Source organism: Saimiri boliviensis, chromosome 17 (assembly GCF_048565385.1).
Source record: "Saimiri boliviensis isolate mSaiBol1 chromosome 17, mSaiBol1.pri, whole genome shotgun sequence".
Taxonomy (NCBI): Eukaryota; Metazoa; Chordata; class Mammalia; order Primates; family Cebidae; genus Saimiri; species Saimiri boliviensis.
In genome coordinates, this window is record NC_133465.1 from 43,376,675 (window position 1) to 43,393,626 (window position 16,952).

Here is a 16,952-nt window from a genome sequence, read left to right on the forward strand (position 1 = left end):
ACCTTGTGATCCACCCGCCTCGGCCTCCCAAAGTGCTGGGATTACAGGCTTGAGCCACCGCGCCCGGCCGATAGGTACATTTTAATTATTATTAGTTAAAACGTGATATTTGTGAATACTTATACATTATCTCCCTCATCCTGAATTCCTTTATTCATTTACTTACTCCACAAATGCTTATTAAATATCTGTCATCGCCAGGCCCTTTAAGAAATGCTAGGGATTCCATAGTGAACAAGACAAGCATACTTGGCTAGGCAGTGTGGCTCACACTTGTAATCCCAGGGCTTTGGGAGGCCAGCAGGGGGAGGGCTTGATCCCAGGAGTTCAAGACCTGCCCAGACAACACAGCAAGACCCAGCCTCTACCAAAAAAAAAAAACAAACAAACAAAAAACAAAAGCCAGGCATGGTGGCACATGCCTATAGTCCCAACTACTCAGGAGACTGAAGAGAGAGAATGGCTTGAGCCTGGGAGTTTGAGGCTGCAGTGAACTGTGATTACACCACTGCACTCCAGCCTGCATGACAGAGCAAGACCCTGTCTCAGAAACACACCCCCCCAAAAAAAAAGTCACATTCATTTGTTCTTGCAGGCCAAACACCTGTAAACAAACACCTGTAAACAAAGAAAAAACACCTGTAAACAAACTGGTAAAAGCTGGGAATGGTATTTTGTGCCTGTATCCCAACACTTTGGGAGGCTGAGGTGAGAAAATCACTTTTTTTTTTTTGAGACAGAGTTTCGCTCGTTACCCAGGCTGGAGTGCAGTGGCTTGATCTCGGCTCACCACAACCTCCGCCTCCTGGGTTCAAGCGATTCTTCTGCCTTAGCCTCCCGAGTAGCTGGGACTACAGGCGTGCGCCACCATGCCCGGCTAATTTTTGTGTTTTTAGTAGAGACGGGGTTTCATCATGTTGACCAGGATGGTCTCAGTCTCTTGACCTTGTGATCCACCCACCTCGGCCTCCCAAAGTGCTGGGATTACAGGCGTGAGCCACCACACCCGGCAGAAGATCACTTGAGCCTAGGAGTTCAAGATTAGCCTGAGCAACATAGTGAGACCTTGATTCTTCTCTTCCTTTTCCTCTTCCTCCTTCTCCTTCTTCCTCCTCTTCTTCTTCTTTTTTTTTTTTTTTTTTTTTTTGAGACAGGTTCTCATTCCCATTGCCCAGGCTGCAGCGCAGTGGCATGATCATGGCTCTGCTGCCTTGAACCCCCAGGCTCAGGTGATTCTCCCACCTCAGCCTCCTGAGTAGCTGGGACTACAAGTGACACCACCATAACTGGCTAATTTCTTTGTTGTTTTAGTAGAGACCAGGTCTTACCATGTTGCCCAGGCTGGTCTCAAACTCCTGGGCTCAAGCCATCTGCCCACCTCAGCCTCCCAAAGTGCTAGGATTACAGGTGTGAGCCACTGAGCCCAGGCTTGAGACTTCATTTCTACAAAAATAAAAATAAAAACAAAATTATCTGGGAGTGGTTGCATGCGCCATTGGTCCTGGCTACTCAGGATACTGAGATGGGAGGACTGCCTGAGCCCAGGAGGTTGAGGCTGCAATAAGCCCAGATCGAGCCACTGCACTACAGCCTGCGCAAGAGAGAGAGACCTTGTCTCAAACAAAAAAATTAGTAAAAATAATATTTAGACATTGAGAAAGTGCAATGAAGGAAAGAAATAGGATGCTGAGAGAGAGAATGTGACAGGAGAGACCTATGACATCAGATATGGTGGCTGTCAGGAGGACCTTTTGGTAATGACATTTCAGCAGAGGCTTGAAGATAAGAAGGCTTGATGCATTCAGTGAGGAAAGTCCCATTCTGTAACCATCTAGGGTGAATGGCTGTGGTCCACAACATAAGAGGGCTTGAAGAGAATAGGGAAGAAATTTTGAGTCAAAAACCTGGGTTCTATCCCCAGTCAACTAGCTGTACAGTCTTGAAAAGGTCACACAACCTCTCAGTCTCTCTTTCCTTAAAATGAGGGTCCATCATGCCTACCTCACAGGTGTGGGCTATATTAGATAATATATGTCGGGCCGGGCGCGGTGGCTCAAGCCTGTAATCCCAGCACTTTGGGAGGCCGAGGCGGGTGGATCACGAGGTCGAGAGATCGAGACCATCCTGGTCAACATGGTGAAACCCCATCTCTACTAAAAATACCAAAAATTAGCTGGGCATGGTGGCACGTGCCTGAAATTCCAGCTACTCAGGAGGCTGAGGCAGGAGAATTGCCTGAACCCAGGAGGCGGAGGTTGCGGTGAGCCGAGATCGCGCCATTGCACTCCTGCCTGGGTAACAAGAGCGAAACTCCGTCTCAAAAAAATAAAATAAAATTATATATATATATATATATATATATGTCAAAGTGTCAAATGTAAAATACATGCACAGTCTTGTTACCCGTAAAGGCATAGGTAACAGTAACATATGTGTCACCAGGGTGTGAATTTCCCTCTAGCCAGTATACCCTGAAATGAGATCTTGTCTTTGGTACACTTAGACCAAAGAAACCAAAACATGCTGCAAAGCTCAATGTCATTGGTGGAGCATTTGTACTTGCTTCTGATGGTGCCACATCTGTGTCTTAGGAGAGCCTGGGGTGGTGTCTCCAGGACTTTGGTTCCCTTCTGCAAGTAGTGAGAGAGGAATGGGAAAGCCTCTTCTCCACAGAGGGGTGTTTTCAGAACTATCCTCATCTGCTCTAGCTGATAGACCCTGTCCCTGAGATCCAAAGGGTGACCTGACGTATTTGTCCCCATGGTACCTACCAGGGCTTAACGGACAGCAGTGGGCTTTGCTTGTGTTTGCTGCTGGACCCAGGACAGCCTACAGACACCGGTGCACACTAAAGCCACAGACCGGAGAGCAGGCAGGAAGCGGGACGACGGCTGGTCTTGGGGTACCCTCAGGATGTAGAGTTCAGGGCTGTAAGGGAAGGAGCCAAGGAAGAGAGAGGGAGAGGAGAGGTGGGGGAAGGAGAGGGTGGGGGTGAGGGCGGGAGGGGAGAGCAAGGAGAACGAGCCTGAGGACGGGCCGAGGAAAGGAAGGCCACGCGTGAGAGGGGCCGCGGGGCGGGCGCGGAGGCGGGGCGGCGGCAGCGGGCAGGCGGCGGGCGGTGCTGTCAGTGCGAGGCGGCGAGTGGAATGCAGCGGCCCGAGGCCTGGCCACGTCCGCACCCGGGGGAGGGGGCCGCGGCGGCCCACGCCGGGGGCCCAGCGCCGCCTGCTCAAGCTGGGGAGCCCTCGGGGCTGCGGGTACGGAGCGGCCGGGCGTGGGGGCTCCCGGGCGGCGGGAGCTGGGCCGGGACGGAGCAGGGTGGGGGAGCAGCCAACTCAGAACTCGCGTGCCCGGTGGCTGGGAACTTTGTGTCACCCCTTGACCGGCCCCAGGCCCGGGGAGAAAAAGTTTGTCCCGGCGCCGACCGGCGAGGAGGCCTGTCCCGACGGGGCTGAAGTTTTGGGTCCATTTGGAGCGGGGGTGGCGGGTGAATTGCGATTCCGCGGGGAGGGTAAGGAGTGGCCTGTCCGTCCCAGACACGGCTCCCATCGCCGGTGGGTGATGGGCATGCTTCTGGAGCCCACCAGGGCCTGGGGGCACGCTGAGAGCGCAGGTCCAGCCCGGCAGGGGATCAGCTGGAAGGAGGAGGCTCGGCCCGCTGTCCCCCCCGGCCCAGGTTCTGTGATACACTCCGACTCGGGCTCTGGAGCAGTCAGTGCATGACAGAACTTGGGCCCGGAAGGACCTTCTGCACCCAACGGGCACAGCCCCCACTAGGGCCTGCAGTGGAACATCTGCCTGGGAGTGGGCACCTGGGTTGGCTCATGTGGCACAGGGTTGGGTATAACGAGCTGTGGACCTTGAGGGCTGGGGTTGCTGGAGCCTGAGGATGTATCCCAGGCCAGCCCATGGATACATCAGGGGCCAAACAGAACTCTCCTCCCTGGTGTCAGTTGCAGGAACCTTCCCTCTACACCATCAAGGCTGTTTTCATCCTAGATAATGATGGGCACCGGCTGCTGGCCAAGGTAACGTCTGACCCCACCCATGAGGGGCACAGTTCCCACCCAACTGACACTCCTGTCTTAGGAGAAACTCCACTGTGATCTCTGACTCAGGGCAGCTCAGGTTAGACCCCTCCAGAGGTCCTTCTCATCCTCCTGCCTTGTCAAGGTGCTGCTCCCTGAAGTGAGGGGTCTCCTCCGTTTCTTCTCATGCTCTCTGAAGTGTTTTCTCATCATTCTGCTACTGGCCAGTTGGACCTGGGCCTGGGAAAGTTCTGCCTAATGGGTCAGTGGAGTGTTTAGCCTGTGACTCAGGAGTCTTAGTCCCCAAACCCCCAAACAAGCTCTTTTGTTCTTTGGGGTTTGTCTCTAAACCTCCTCAAAACCTCCACTTTTGTTCTACAGCTTGGTAAACACTAAGGATTTAGTCTAAGGAGTCTAACGATTTAGAACCAGATGGGATTTTAGAGACTGTATAATCCAACTCTTTAATTTCGCAGATGAAGAAAATGAGGTGTAAAGAAGCTAAGTGAGTTCCCTGAGGTCACAAGTATTAATATCCTAACAGATCCAAACTCAAGTTTTACTTATTACTTAGTTTTTTCACTTCTCCCATTTCACAGGTTTCACAGGCAAACTCAGGTTTCTTGACATGAAGTTCAAGGTAGTTTTCACTGTATCCCCCATTCAATTATCTGGCATCTATCCTAGCAAACATGGCCTGAGCGAACCAAACTAAAATAATCCGAAAATAAATTTTTACTGTTTACATAATTAATTGTTGTGGAGCTGTAGTATCTGCATTAGCTATGAAGTGCATTATAAGGCCAGCCACAGTGGCTAATCCTCCCAGCACTTTGGGAGACTCAGGCAGGTGGATCGTTTGAGCCCGGGAATGCCAGACCAGCCTAGGCAACATGGCAAAACCCCATCTCTACAAAAAAAAAAAAAAAAAATTAGCCAGGTGTGGTGGTATGTGCCTGTAGTTCCAGCAACTTGGGAGGCTGAAGTGGGAGGATCACCTGAGCCTGAGAGGTTGAGGCTGCAGCGAGCCATGATTGAGCTACTGGACTCCAGTCTGGGTGACAGAGTGAGACCTCATCTCAAAAAATAGATTTTCTGTTTGTTTGGAGCTGAAACTTATTTGTTTTTATGACACTCAAATAAGCTTTTTCACCACAGCAGCGGCCAGTAGGGAGACGGCTAATCTGTTTGCAGTTTGAGTACTAAGTAGCAAAATCCACATCCAGAAAACTGAAAACTGAGCTGACCATACCTTGCCCTAGCAGATGGTCAGAGGTGGATCAGCAAGGCCAAAGGTTCTCGCTCCCTACAGATTAAGAAACTGAGTCAGAGAGAGAGGCTCACCATTCCCAAACAAAAAATGTTAATTTAGTTATGGGATGTGTGCCAGTAATTATTTCTTAGATATTTAATCTTCACTATAAAGCTGTCTGCAGTCAGACCATCCTTAGTGCTGAAATCCAGCTTTGGCCTCACAACTGTGAGATGTTGGGGAAGTTATCTGACTTCTTTTTTTTTTTATTTTTTATTTTATTTATTTATTTATTTATTTTAAAGACAAGGTTTCACCATGTTGGTCAGGCTGGTCTTGAACTCCCGACCTCAGGTGATCCGCCTGCCTTGGCCTCCAAAGTGCATGGATTACAGGCGTGAGCCACCACGTCTGGTCCTTATTTTTTATTTTTTTGAGACAGAGTCTCGCTCTGTCACCAGGCTGGAGTGCAGTGGTGCAAACTTGGCTCACTGCAACCTCTGCCTTCTGGGTTCAAGCAATTCTCCTGCCTCAGCCTCCCAAGTAGCTGGGACCACAGGTGCGCACCACCACGCCCAGCTAATTTTTGTATTTTTAGTAGAGACAGGGTTTCACCATGTTAGCCAGGATGGTCTCAATCTCCTGACCTTGAGATCCACCCACCTTGGCCTCCCAAAGTGCTGGGTTTACAGGCATGAGCCACCACACCCAGCCGTTACCTGGCTTCTTGATGCCCCACTTTCCCCATCTGTGTAATGGGGATAATAAAGCAGCTGTTGTTATGATTGTTATTATTGTTTAAAAAAGACTGCTGGCTGGGCGCAGTGGCTCATGCCTGTAATCCTAGCACTTTGGGAGGCTGAGGCAGGCAGATCACCTGAGGTCAGGAGTTCAAGTCCAGCCTGACCAATATGGTGAAACCCTGTCTTTAAAAAAATTTTTTTAAGCCGGGCGCGGTGGCTCAAGCCTGTAATCCCAGCACTTTGGGAGGCCGAGGCGGGTGGATCACAAAGTCGAGAGATCGAGACCAACCTGGTCAACATGGTGAAACCCCGTCTCTACTAAAAATACAAAAAATTAGCTGGGCATGGTGGCGCGTGCCTGTAATCCCAGCTACTCAGGAAGGCTAAGGCAGGAGAATTGCCTGAACCCAGGAGGCGGAGGGTGCGGTGAGCCGAGATTGCGCCATTGCACTCCAGCCTGGGTAACAAGAGCGAAACTCCGTCTCAAAAAAAAAAAAAAAAAAAAAAAAATTTAAATAAAAATAAATAAAGACTCCTGGTTTTGCTATAGACTCAGGGTGCTGTAGAGTAAGTGTGCCCTAGAGATCACACCAGTCCTTAGCATGCTGAACATCTGCTGAATGTACAAGATCCTTTAAGAAACCAGGAGGAGACTCCAAAAGTAGGCCTCAATATCCCTCTACTTTTTGGGACTTTCTTTGCTTAGAATTTGTTTTGGAAGTAGTGAACGAGCAGGCCTAGGGTGCAGTAATGGGTAGATGGGGTAGGGAAGCAGAATCCTGCTTGCCCAGCACCCACTATTTCCTGCTCCCCCACCCCAGCTCCAGGGAGGAGCCAGTCTGTGTGGAAAGCTATGGCTGCTTCTCCTTCCCTTTCTCATAGTATTATGATGACACATTCCCCTCCATGAAGGAGCAGATGGTTTTTGAGAAAAATGTCTTCAACAAGACCAGCCGGACTGACAGTAAGTGTCCCCCTCTTCCTCCACCAGACTCTCAGATGCACATTGATCTTCTCCATCTGGACACATCTGTCCTGTTAGCCTTGCACACCCACAGGCCATTTCCCTTTCTTTAGTGGCTTTTTGTCCTCTCCTTCCCAGTTGTTCTCCACTCCCTTCCTCTAGAGAACCTCCACTCCCTGTCACTCTCCAATGCCCCCCACCCAACCCCGAGCATCCCCAGACCTCTCTCTAGCTGAGGAGGCCAATAGTGTTGGGGTCCCAACGTGGATCTGGTCCCAAGGGGCTGCACAGGGTGGGAGTGTGGGCAGGAGGTCAACTGGTCAACAACTGGGCTTGTTGCCTCCTTGGCCTGAGGCAGTCCCCAGAAATAGAGTAGCAGATAAGGGGAAGGACACAAGGCAGCCTAATGGTAGTGTCTGTCCTTAGTGCTGGTCTTTCCAAGGGTTCCCTGGAAAGGGGAGAAGGAAATAAGAGGAGAGGCACAGAGTCATAGATGAGGAGGAGGGGCTAGGCTGGGACCAGGCAAGGTGGCCAGGACTGAAAGCTCCCTCCACTTCTAGGTGAGATTGCATTTTTCGGGGGCATGACCATCGTCTACAAGAACAGCATTGACCTCTTCCTATACGTGGTGGGCTCATCCTATGAGAATGAGGTGAAATCAGGAGGTTGGGTCAATGAGGGTCTATGGGGAAATGGCCTGGAATCTGGGCTTGAGGCTGGACCCTGGAGGCTCACCATTGGACTGTCCTTCTTGGCTCCATGGGGTAGAGGGGGACAGCCAGAAGGGTTCTTTCTGGGACACTGTGTTATCCTCTATGCCCCTTAGTTTCCTTGGGAACCAGGAATGAGGTCATCACTTCCTCTGCAGGGAGGCTTTGTCCTTCTTAAACCTAACTAGAGAAGGATACACTCAATGTCTCCCAGTGGAGAACTCCAGTTTCCCAGCCCAGACACAGGGAAATTCCTTCTAATGTCACACTGCAGTCTCCAGCCCAGGCTCTGAAAAGGGAGAACTCTCCATTGTTGCCCACATAGGTGGGCTTCAAGGGCTTCTTTTGACCTTCTTAACCTCAAGCTCTCTTGTTTTCCTCCTCCCATATCTGCCCATCCCAGCTGATGCTCATGGCTGTTCTCACCTGCCTGTTTGAATCTCTGAACCACATGTTAAGGTGAGTAAGGTTCTCTGCCCTCTAAGGACCCATCCCCCGGCCCTGATATGTCACAGGGCCCTTCCTTCCTGTTTTTCTCCTGAGGTCCCCAAAAGACTAAGATAATCCAAAAAGAAAAGTTCACAGTCGATACAATGAACTGAAGTAGGGCTATGCTATAGCATCTAACCTGGTTGTGAAATGCATTTGGGGTCCTGTGGTGGGTACTGAGGTGTCAAGGTCCAAAGTGTAGGAAGTTGGACAAGGTGGGGTGCAAGTAAGCAGAACTGCCCTGTGCTCAGGAATGCCTTGCATGGGCTCTGTGCTTACTACCCTTCACATTCTCCTTTCCGTTCCTTGTTGGGTAAGGGGTAACTGAAGCAGTCTCTGGAGAGTGGGGTTGGCCTCACCTAGGCAGGAACTCAGTTCCTCCCAGGCACAGGGAGGCTCAGGAGTTTGTGTCCACCTTCAGGAAGAACGTGGAGAAACGCTGGTTGCTCGAGAACATGGACGGAGCCTTCTTGGTGCTAGACGAGATTGTGGATGGCGGGTAAGGAGGGGATGGTCAGGGACACTCACAGCAGCAGTGCCTTTGAGAGTCATCAGCCCCAGATGGCACCCAGCATGGCCAGAAGTCTGACCAACTTCTCCCCCCGCATATTTCCAGGGATCCCATTCCCTCATTCCCCCACCCCTTCCCCTTACTAGCGCCCCACTCATGAAGATGGAAGTTGATTTCAACGTTAGCCACAGTCAAGCCAAACAAGACAATAACCTAATGTCAAACTATGGTAGACTGTTGAATAGGCAGGGTTCGGGATTTTCCCCAAACCCTGTCTATTCAAGAGTCTCCAATGCCCAGGGGAAGCACAGATTCTGGCCCTCTCTGTAAGGACTTCAGACAGTCCTACCAGCCTGATATCTCCCACTTTTAGGGCTCAATTCCAACACCAGTTAGATGTGTGATCTGGATCAGTTACTGACTCCCGGAGCCTTACTTTCTCCATCTTTAAGATGGGGAGAATAAGGGATTGTGGGGATGAAATGAGGAGATACATGTGAAGTTTGTGGTTCTCGTTCAATAAATGTTGCCTCCTATTGGTATGCTAGTATATTCTTAGGAAACTAGGAGCACTTTAAAGAAAAGTTGGTTCGTGAATTTCCATCAGGGGATCAAAATTCAGGTAGAAAAAGAAGTTCTGCGCCAGGAGCGGTGGCTCGAGCCTATAATCCCAGCACTTTGCGAGGCCAAGGCAGGTGGATCACGAGGTCAAGAGATCGAGACCATCCTGGTCAACAAGGTGAAACACTGTCTCTACTAAAAATACAAAAATTAGCAGGGCATGGTGGCGCACGCCTGTAGTTCCAGCTACTTGGGAGGCTGAGGCAGGAGAATTGCTTGAACCCCGGAGGTAGAGGCTGCGGTGAGCCAAGATCGTGCCATTGCACTCCAGCCTGGGTAACAAGAGTGAAACTCCGTCTCAAAAAAAAAAAAAACCAGAAGTTCTGGCTCTGGGACAAAGGATAATAGAAACTTCTTGAGCACTTTAAAAACATACATGCCTCTATCATTAGATTTTTTTTTTTTTTTTGAGAGTCTCCCTCTTGTTGCCCAGGCTGGAGTGCGGTGGCACCATCTCAGCTCACTGCAAACCCCACCTCCCAGGTTTAAGCAATTCTCCTGACTCAGCCTCCCAAGCAGCTGGGATTACAGGCATGTGCTACCACGCCCAGCTAATTTTGCATTTTTAGTTAGAGACAGGGTTTCTCTATGTTGGTCAGGCTGGTCTTGAACTCCCGACCTCAGGTGATCCACCCGCCTTGGCCCCCCAAAGTGCTGGGATTACAGCACTTGAACCACCGCGCCTGGCTGCCATTACATAATTTTACAGATTAGGAAACGGGCCTAAAGGTTCAAGTGACATGCCAGAGGTCACTCACACAGCTAAGGACTGGCGGGGCCAAGATCTAAAACCACGTGCATGGTTCCAGGGGCTGTGCTTTTTCCATGGCACTGTACTGAACTGCCTGGGGCACTAAGGAATGCTTCCCTCTCTATAGCCATTAACTGCCTGCTACTGCTAGGCCTCCCGCAGATTTCTGGAACTCAAAAGGGAGTAGGGTAAGGCCAGGTTTGGGGGAGCCAGAAGCATAGACAATTTGGTGAACTCTCTTGAAGGAAAACTTTACACACACACAAAACTACAAATGCAAAACGAGAGGCAGGGCTCTGGATGGCTTGTGCAAAGGAGGATGCCTGAGGTGTAAGCTTCACAAGTTTCTCATCTGCCTCAGAGGAGCTCACAGTTTCCTGCCAAGAAAAACTGGGGAAGCGCCAGTCAGGAGGCAACGCCTAAACTGGAGCCTTGGCCTGGGATGCTCTGTCTTTATGGATTACAGGACCTCTGGTTAGGGAGCCTGGGGCAGGGGGTGCCTAGCCCAAGGATGGGACCTGGAAGAGGCTCCCAAGAAATGTCATTTCCAGCAATTTGGTAAAAAAAGAAAAAAACAAAGCTGCTGGCCTGGAGGACGCTCACTGGGTAAGGAGGTGCACTCAGATCCTGTCCTCTTTGTCCTGCCGCAGTGACAGGCTCTCACACCCAGGTACCCTACATGTACATACCCCCAAGGCCTCATGAAGGAGTACCTGCTCTCTGAGAAAAGCTACAATATTTGGGTCTATCAAAAGGGAAGTTTTTTTGTTTTTTTTGAGATGGAGTCACACTCTGTCGCCCACGCTAGAGTGCAGTGATGTGATTTTGGCTCACTGCAACCTCCACCTCCCGGGTTCACGCAATTCTCCTGCCTCAGCCTCCTGAGTAGCTGGGATTACAGGTGTGTGCCACCATACCTGGCTGATTTTTGTACTTTTAGTAGAGACAGGGTTTTGCCATGTTGGCCTAGTTGGTCTTGGACTCCTGACCTCAGGTGATCCACCCGTCTCGGCCTCCCAAAGTGTTGGAATTACAGGCATGAGCCACTGTGCCCAGCTTTAAAAACAAAACAAAACAAAACAAAACCTTAAAAATGTTTAAAGTAAAAAAAAAAAAAAAAAATGGGAAGAAGTTGGGTGGATGCTTACTTTTGGAGTTTCATTTCTTTTATGTAGGGCATGACCCCATGCCATAAAATAACAGTACAACAAGTTAAGAACCCCCAGGGCCTTCCTTCCTAAGTCTTTTCACAGGAATCCACCCCTAAACCCAGAAGATGAAGTGAACTTTCAAGAGCTCCTGAGTTTTGAGAGTCCCTACTTTTAACAGCCTGATCGTTCTAGACCAGACTGTTACCGAGTTTCGAAGATTTTGCTCAGGGATGACAAAGCATGTGGACTACTGGGTTGAAGCATCAGGGAATCAGAGCTGAGGCCCCTCCATGCTGAGGGAGAGTTCTGACTTGAGGGCTATCAGTGGGAAGGAACCTGGAAGGTGGAGATGTTGCAGGATGCATAGGGGGAGAGAAGAGGTTTGATAAGATGTTGCAGGGTGCATAGGGAGAGGGAAGAGGGAAGAGGTTTGTTGCAGGACGCATAGGGAAAGGGGAGGATTGTGCCACTGATTTGCCTCCTGTTTTTTATCTCATCTTATAGTGTGATTCTGGAGAGTGACCCTCAGCAAGTGATCCAGAAGGTGAATTTTAGGGTAAGAGTTTTCCTGCATGTCCCCTTACTCTTCTAGGCCCTTCCTGTCCTCCCTGGGCACCGTGCTACCAGGACCAAGATGGTAGAAGCCCAAGCTCCTCTAGCAGAAGCCAATCACTGGGCTGATAAACTTCTTAGGGGTGGGATGAGCAATGGAGTGGGGGGGTGGGATGTCCGTTAATGAAAGAGATCTTCCTGTCCTTTCCCCAGCTAGGAGCACAAATACCTCACCTCTTTCCTGGTAGGAAGTATAGACTAGGGAAATAAATACATCCTCAAAGAGGCACCAGGTGGCTGCCCTGGCCTTGAGGTTGGAGGTCAGGGGTATGGATAGAACCTCCCTGCCTTGTTTGGCTTTCTCATGTCTGGATGAAACCTTCCTTCCCATCTTCCCTCACCCTCTATGCACCACAGCAGAATCCCAGGGGTCCTGGCTTCCAAATGACAGGCTGCAGGACTTCTACTAACCAGTGACACAGATGCAGCTCTGAATCACACTAACCACTGCACCACCTCACCCATTCCCCCATGCCCCTTTCACCGCCCTGGTCCGACCCCACCCTTTGATTCTGTTTCCTTACAGGCAGATGATGGCGGCTTGACTGAACAGAGTGTGGCCCAGGTAGGCCCTCCTGCATCTGCCTTGGCTAGAAATGGTCTAGAGAAATACGAGGAGCAGAGCATCCTAGGGGGACCCAATAGGGCTATCAAGGCTGAAAAACCAGAGGTGCAGAAGGGAAGGGATGAGGCGGTGACAGGTCATATCTTGGAGAGACTCATTGGAGGCCTCTGGGCTCTCCAGCTGGGGGGCACTGGGTACTAATGGATGAATGGGCATGTTACTATTAGCCCACCTTCTCTCCTGGCTTGGTTTAGTTGGATTGAAACTGGGATGAGCTGCCTACTTTGGAGATGGCTGGGTCACTTGTCTCCTCAAAAAATCTGGTAACTCAGGCCTCTGACGCACTCTCTACCCAAACCTGGAAAGGATACCAAATAGGAGTTTGGCTCCTAAACCCTGTCCTTACCATTTAGAGTGCATGCTGGGATTGTTAAAGGACTCTCAAACCCATGATAGGATCTGACTTTCCCCACTCATCACTTGTCACCTTGCTCGTGAATGACCTGGCTATGGAAGAACCTGCCACAACCCTGCATGGCCCTATCTGGAGGTGCATGCGGAGTGGGAGGCTGGGGGATGTTCCTGGCTCTGAGGCCTGATCAGCAGGCCTCCCCAACTGCACAAACTTCCTGCTACTTCAGGCTGACTGTCTTGACCTCTCTTCTGTCTGCCTGCAGGTCTCTCTGCTCAGACTAATCCTGCTTGTATGGAACTTCCCGCCCTGGCACTAACTCCTCGTGCTGTGGTGGCCCTGCCGGGATGAGCCTGTGCTGTCTCATGTAGAGCCCCAGGTGTGGTGCCCACTTTCCTGCACTGCCCCTGGCGTTCACTCTGCCTCACCCTCCCCTCTGATTCCCCATGTTTCCTCATACCATGCTGGAATGAATGCAGCTGCAAAGCAATTTTCCGGGTAGAAAAAGGGTAGGGAGTAATGAGCAGAGCAGATAAGCATGCAGGTATGGCCGGGCACAGTGGTTCATGCCTGTAATACCAGCACTTTGGGAGGCCAAGGCGGGTGGATCATGAGGTCAGGAGTTCAAGACCAGCCTGGCCAAGACAGTGAAACCCCGTCTCTACTAACAAAAAAAAAAATTAACCAGGTGTGGTGGTGGGCACCTGTAATCCCACTACTTGGGAGGCTGAGGCAGAGAAATTGCTTGAACCTGGAAGGCGAAGACTGCAGTGAGCCAAGATTGCACCATTGCACTCCAGCCTGGGCAACATAGTGAGACTCCGTCTCACATACACACACACACACACACACACACACACACACTCAGAAAGAACACGGGTGCTTGTGGAAGTCATCCCAGGGTACATGTTCCACCATACCACCTAAAGCTGGATGACCTAGGGCAAGTTACTCAACCTCTCTGGGCCTCACATAATAGCAGAACCTCCCCCATGGAGTTATGAGAATTCAGTGAGCCAGTACACGGCAAGCTCTTAGCAGGCTCCGAACAAGTTAACACATGCTGAATAACCATCAGTATTTTTCCAAAGGGAGAAAGAATGAAAACACAGCATTTTTTTTTTTTTTAGATGGAGTCTTGCTCTGTTGCCCAGGTTGGAGTGCAGTGCTATGATCTCAGCTTATTGCAACCTCTGCCTCCCTGGTTCGAGCAATTCTCCTGCCTCAGCCTCCCAAGTAGCTGGGACTACAGGAGCACGCCACCATGCCCGACTAATTTTTGTATTTCTATTAGAGACGGGCTTTCATGTTGGTCCGTCTGGTCTCGATCTCCTGACCTTGTGATCCACCCACCTCAGCCTCCCAAAGTGCTGGGATTACAGGCCTGAGCCATCGCGCCCAGCCAAAAACAGCACTGTAAATGGAATTCTTGAGTAAAAACCAAGGAAGCTGCAGGTAGCCCATGGGGGATAAAATCAGGAGAAAGTTAGATTCTGGCTAGGAGAATCAGGCGAACCCTGAGCCACTGTCCCCAAGAGAGGAGGGAGACTGTGCAAGAGGAGACATACAGTGTTCCCTCCTTCTCTGGAAGGAAATGAAGCTGAGTGGCTGGAGGGACAATCTGAGGGACACACGGGAGTCCCATCTGCCTCTCCCACTTTGGTATTGCACATGCATGTGTGCACTGGTACTGATCTGTGTAAGCACTGGGCTGAGACTTTCCGCTGCAGGGCCTGGGAGTACACACAGCTGAAAGCAGGCACCCCACAGCAGGGTCTGGCCAGCCACCCTTTGCCAGCTGTGCCACATCAGCAGTGGTTGGGGTGGGGTGTTGGGGACACATTGCCAGCCAGGGCCAGAGCTGAGGCATCTGAGTACAGGGAGTGTCAGGCCTGGGCCCCGTCTCCACCTGGACCTGGCACTGTGGGCGGGAACGCTCATGCCATGACAAGGGGGAGACAAGGCTGCTGCCACACCCACGCTGCAGATGTAGGAGCCAGAGGTCTGGCAGGCTTGGGCCTGAGGTGGGAGCTGGCTGCAGCCAGTTTGGTCTGCCCTTTCTGAGGTAAGGTTGGCCGAGTTTAAGCCAAGTGGAGACAAGCTGCTGCCACCTAGTGACTGGGGGGTGCAGGGGCGCTTGGGAAAGGTGGGCTGTGGACCTCCTCCCCATGACTGTGTGTGGAGGCATTTGACATTCTTCTTCATTCTCTCTCGACCTCCCCCACTCCAGGTTCTTCAGTCCGCCAAGGAACAAATTAAATGGTCGTTATTGAAATGAAGGCTGTGGATTCAAGGTTCCCTGCCCTCCAGACCATTTCCCCACTCCTGGCAACAGCCCAAAGATCCCAGGGTCAGGAGAGACCCCTCTGCATCCCCAGGCTCCTCCCAGAACTGACTCCCAAGGTCTCCAGCCAGGAGATGCAAAAGTCTGGCCTCAGCAGAGTCACCTCTTCTCATTGCCCCGGCCTTAACTCATACCCTAGGCATTCCTGGCCCCAGGGCCCTAATAAACCTGCTTTTGTCTTCTGCCAAGGGTCTCCTTATCTCTTGGCCTCATAAGTGTGTGGGCTCCCGCACTGTCTGTGGCTCGACATAGGGATATCCAGTACCAAGGTGGGGCGTGTCCCTGTGGTTGTGTGACTGGGGAGAGATGTGGGACAAGGGAAAGGGGACTATTTAACACCGTGAGGGGGTGCGACGCTGATACCACAGAGCCCCATGTGTGGCGCATACTGCCAGGTAGGGGAGGGTAAAACATGGTACCTCTATTTTGCGGTGCAGTACATACATGATGGCTCCGCTGGGGATTCCTTGAGTCACTTTTTCCATTCCCAGCCTCCAGAAGGGAAGGGAGTAAGGCTTTCTCTGAACAAACCGAGGAACAGCATGGCTATTTTTCTTGCCATGCCTGGAACCGTGGAAATCCTATCCTGGCAAACACCCTGGGCACTACAGCTCTCTGCAAGCTTGCAGGTGGTGGGGGCGAGAGAGCATGGCCAGCCCCCACCGTGCACATGTGTCCTGAGCACCCAGTGCGCTGCAGGGGGTGTGAAGAATTGCAGGTCCGGAGGGAGAGGATGGCGGAGGGGTGTCCCAGGGACAAACGAGAAGGATGGAAATGTATAGCCTTTGTGGGCGACGCGACTTCCTTTCTCTGTCGTCGTCCCAGAAACTTCGTTTTCTCCCTTCCATTCTCCGACGCGTACACTTTCTGCGTCCCTGTAAGTGCGTGCCCGAGCTTGTCTAGCGTGGCGTCCCGGGGCAGCTCGTTTCCCTTGATCCTTTGCGGTCTGCGGCCGGCGACTCACGCTCCACCCCGACCCCACCCCTCGCAGGCGCGCAGGACCGCGAGAAGTCCCGCCCCAGGAAAGCATCCGCGATCCTATGGCGCCACCTGCAGGGATAGATGGGAAACGCGCTCCCGCCGGGGCAGCTCCGCTGGCTAACTCCACCCCCAGGGCGGGCCCGACTGCGGCTCCTGAGAGTGTCTAGCTCGTTTCCAACACGGGCGACAGGGCGTTGTCCCAGCAACCTGCACGCGTGACCCACCCTGCTAGTTCCGCGCCAGCGTGGGCACAGGAATTTCAGTGAGAAAGGAAAAGTGGCTAGCCGTGGATGTTAACAGAAGTTGTCCCTGCGACTTTCAAATCCTACATTATAAAACTGTCCAATTAAGATTGGACATTTAGCCTGTAATCCCAGCACTTTGGGAGGCAGGGGCGGGCGGATCACAAGGTCAAGAGATCAAGACCATCTTGGCCAACATGGTGAAACCCCGTCTCTACTAAAAATACGAAAATTAGCCGGGCGTGGTGGCATGCGTATGTAGTCTCAGCTACTCCGGAGGCTGAGGCAGGAGAATCGCTTGAACCCGGGAGGTGTGAGATTGTGCCGCTCCACTCCAACCTGGTGACAGAGCGAGACTTCGTCTCAAAAAAGAAAGATTCGACATTTATAACGGGCTTGACTACTTATGTAATTAGAGAAAATGGTAAATATATAGTTATGTAAACATTTACATTGTAAGTGCTGGGTGCATAACCCATCCCAGTAAATAATGCAAAATGGCAGCTCTCGAAAGGGGAAGGGAAAAAAGAGTATTCGGTTAAATTCCTTGGAGTTCAGGAGCTAGTGTGGCAACAA

General features: G+C 51.3%; 1 protein-coding gene across 3 annotated transcripts; it reads left to right on the forward strand.

Moving 5' to 3' along the window:
* Nucleotides 1–3,095: 3,095 nt before the first annotated feature.
* COPZ2 (COPI coat complex subunit zeta 2) lies at nucleotides 3,096–15,341 on the forward strand. 3 transcript variants are annotated; one of them, XM_039475859.2, is made up of 9 exons: nucleotides 3,096–3,257; nucleotides 3,954–4,028; nucleotides 6,936–6,987; nucleotides 7,548–7,639; nucleotides 8,101–8,156; nucleotides 8,608–8,685; nucleotides 11,725–11,776; nucleotides 12,359–12,397; nucleotides 15,040–15,341. In XM_039475859.2, the coding sequence occupies exons 1-9, from the start codon at nucleotides 3,147–3,149 to the stop codon at nucleotides 15,085–15,087; spliced, it is 603 nt and encodes a 200-aa protein (XP_039331793.1). In that variant the 5' UTR covers nucleotides 3,096–3,146; the 3' UTR covers nucleotides 15,088–15,341. The 3 variants fall into 3 exon arrangements, with proteins under 3 accessions (XP_039331793.1, XP_010340416.2, XP_074244744.1); XM_010342114.3 differs by having other exon boundaries at nucleotides 3,098–3,257; nucleotides 6,906–6,987; XM_074388643.1 differs by lacking the exons at nucleotides 3,096–3,257; nucleotides 3,954–4,028 and adding an exon at nucleotides 4,642–4,668 and having other exon boundaries at nucleotides 6,906–6,987.
* The last annotated feature ends 1,611 nt before the right edge of the window (nucleotides 15,342–16,952 follow it).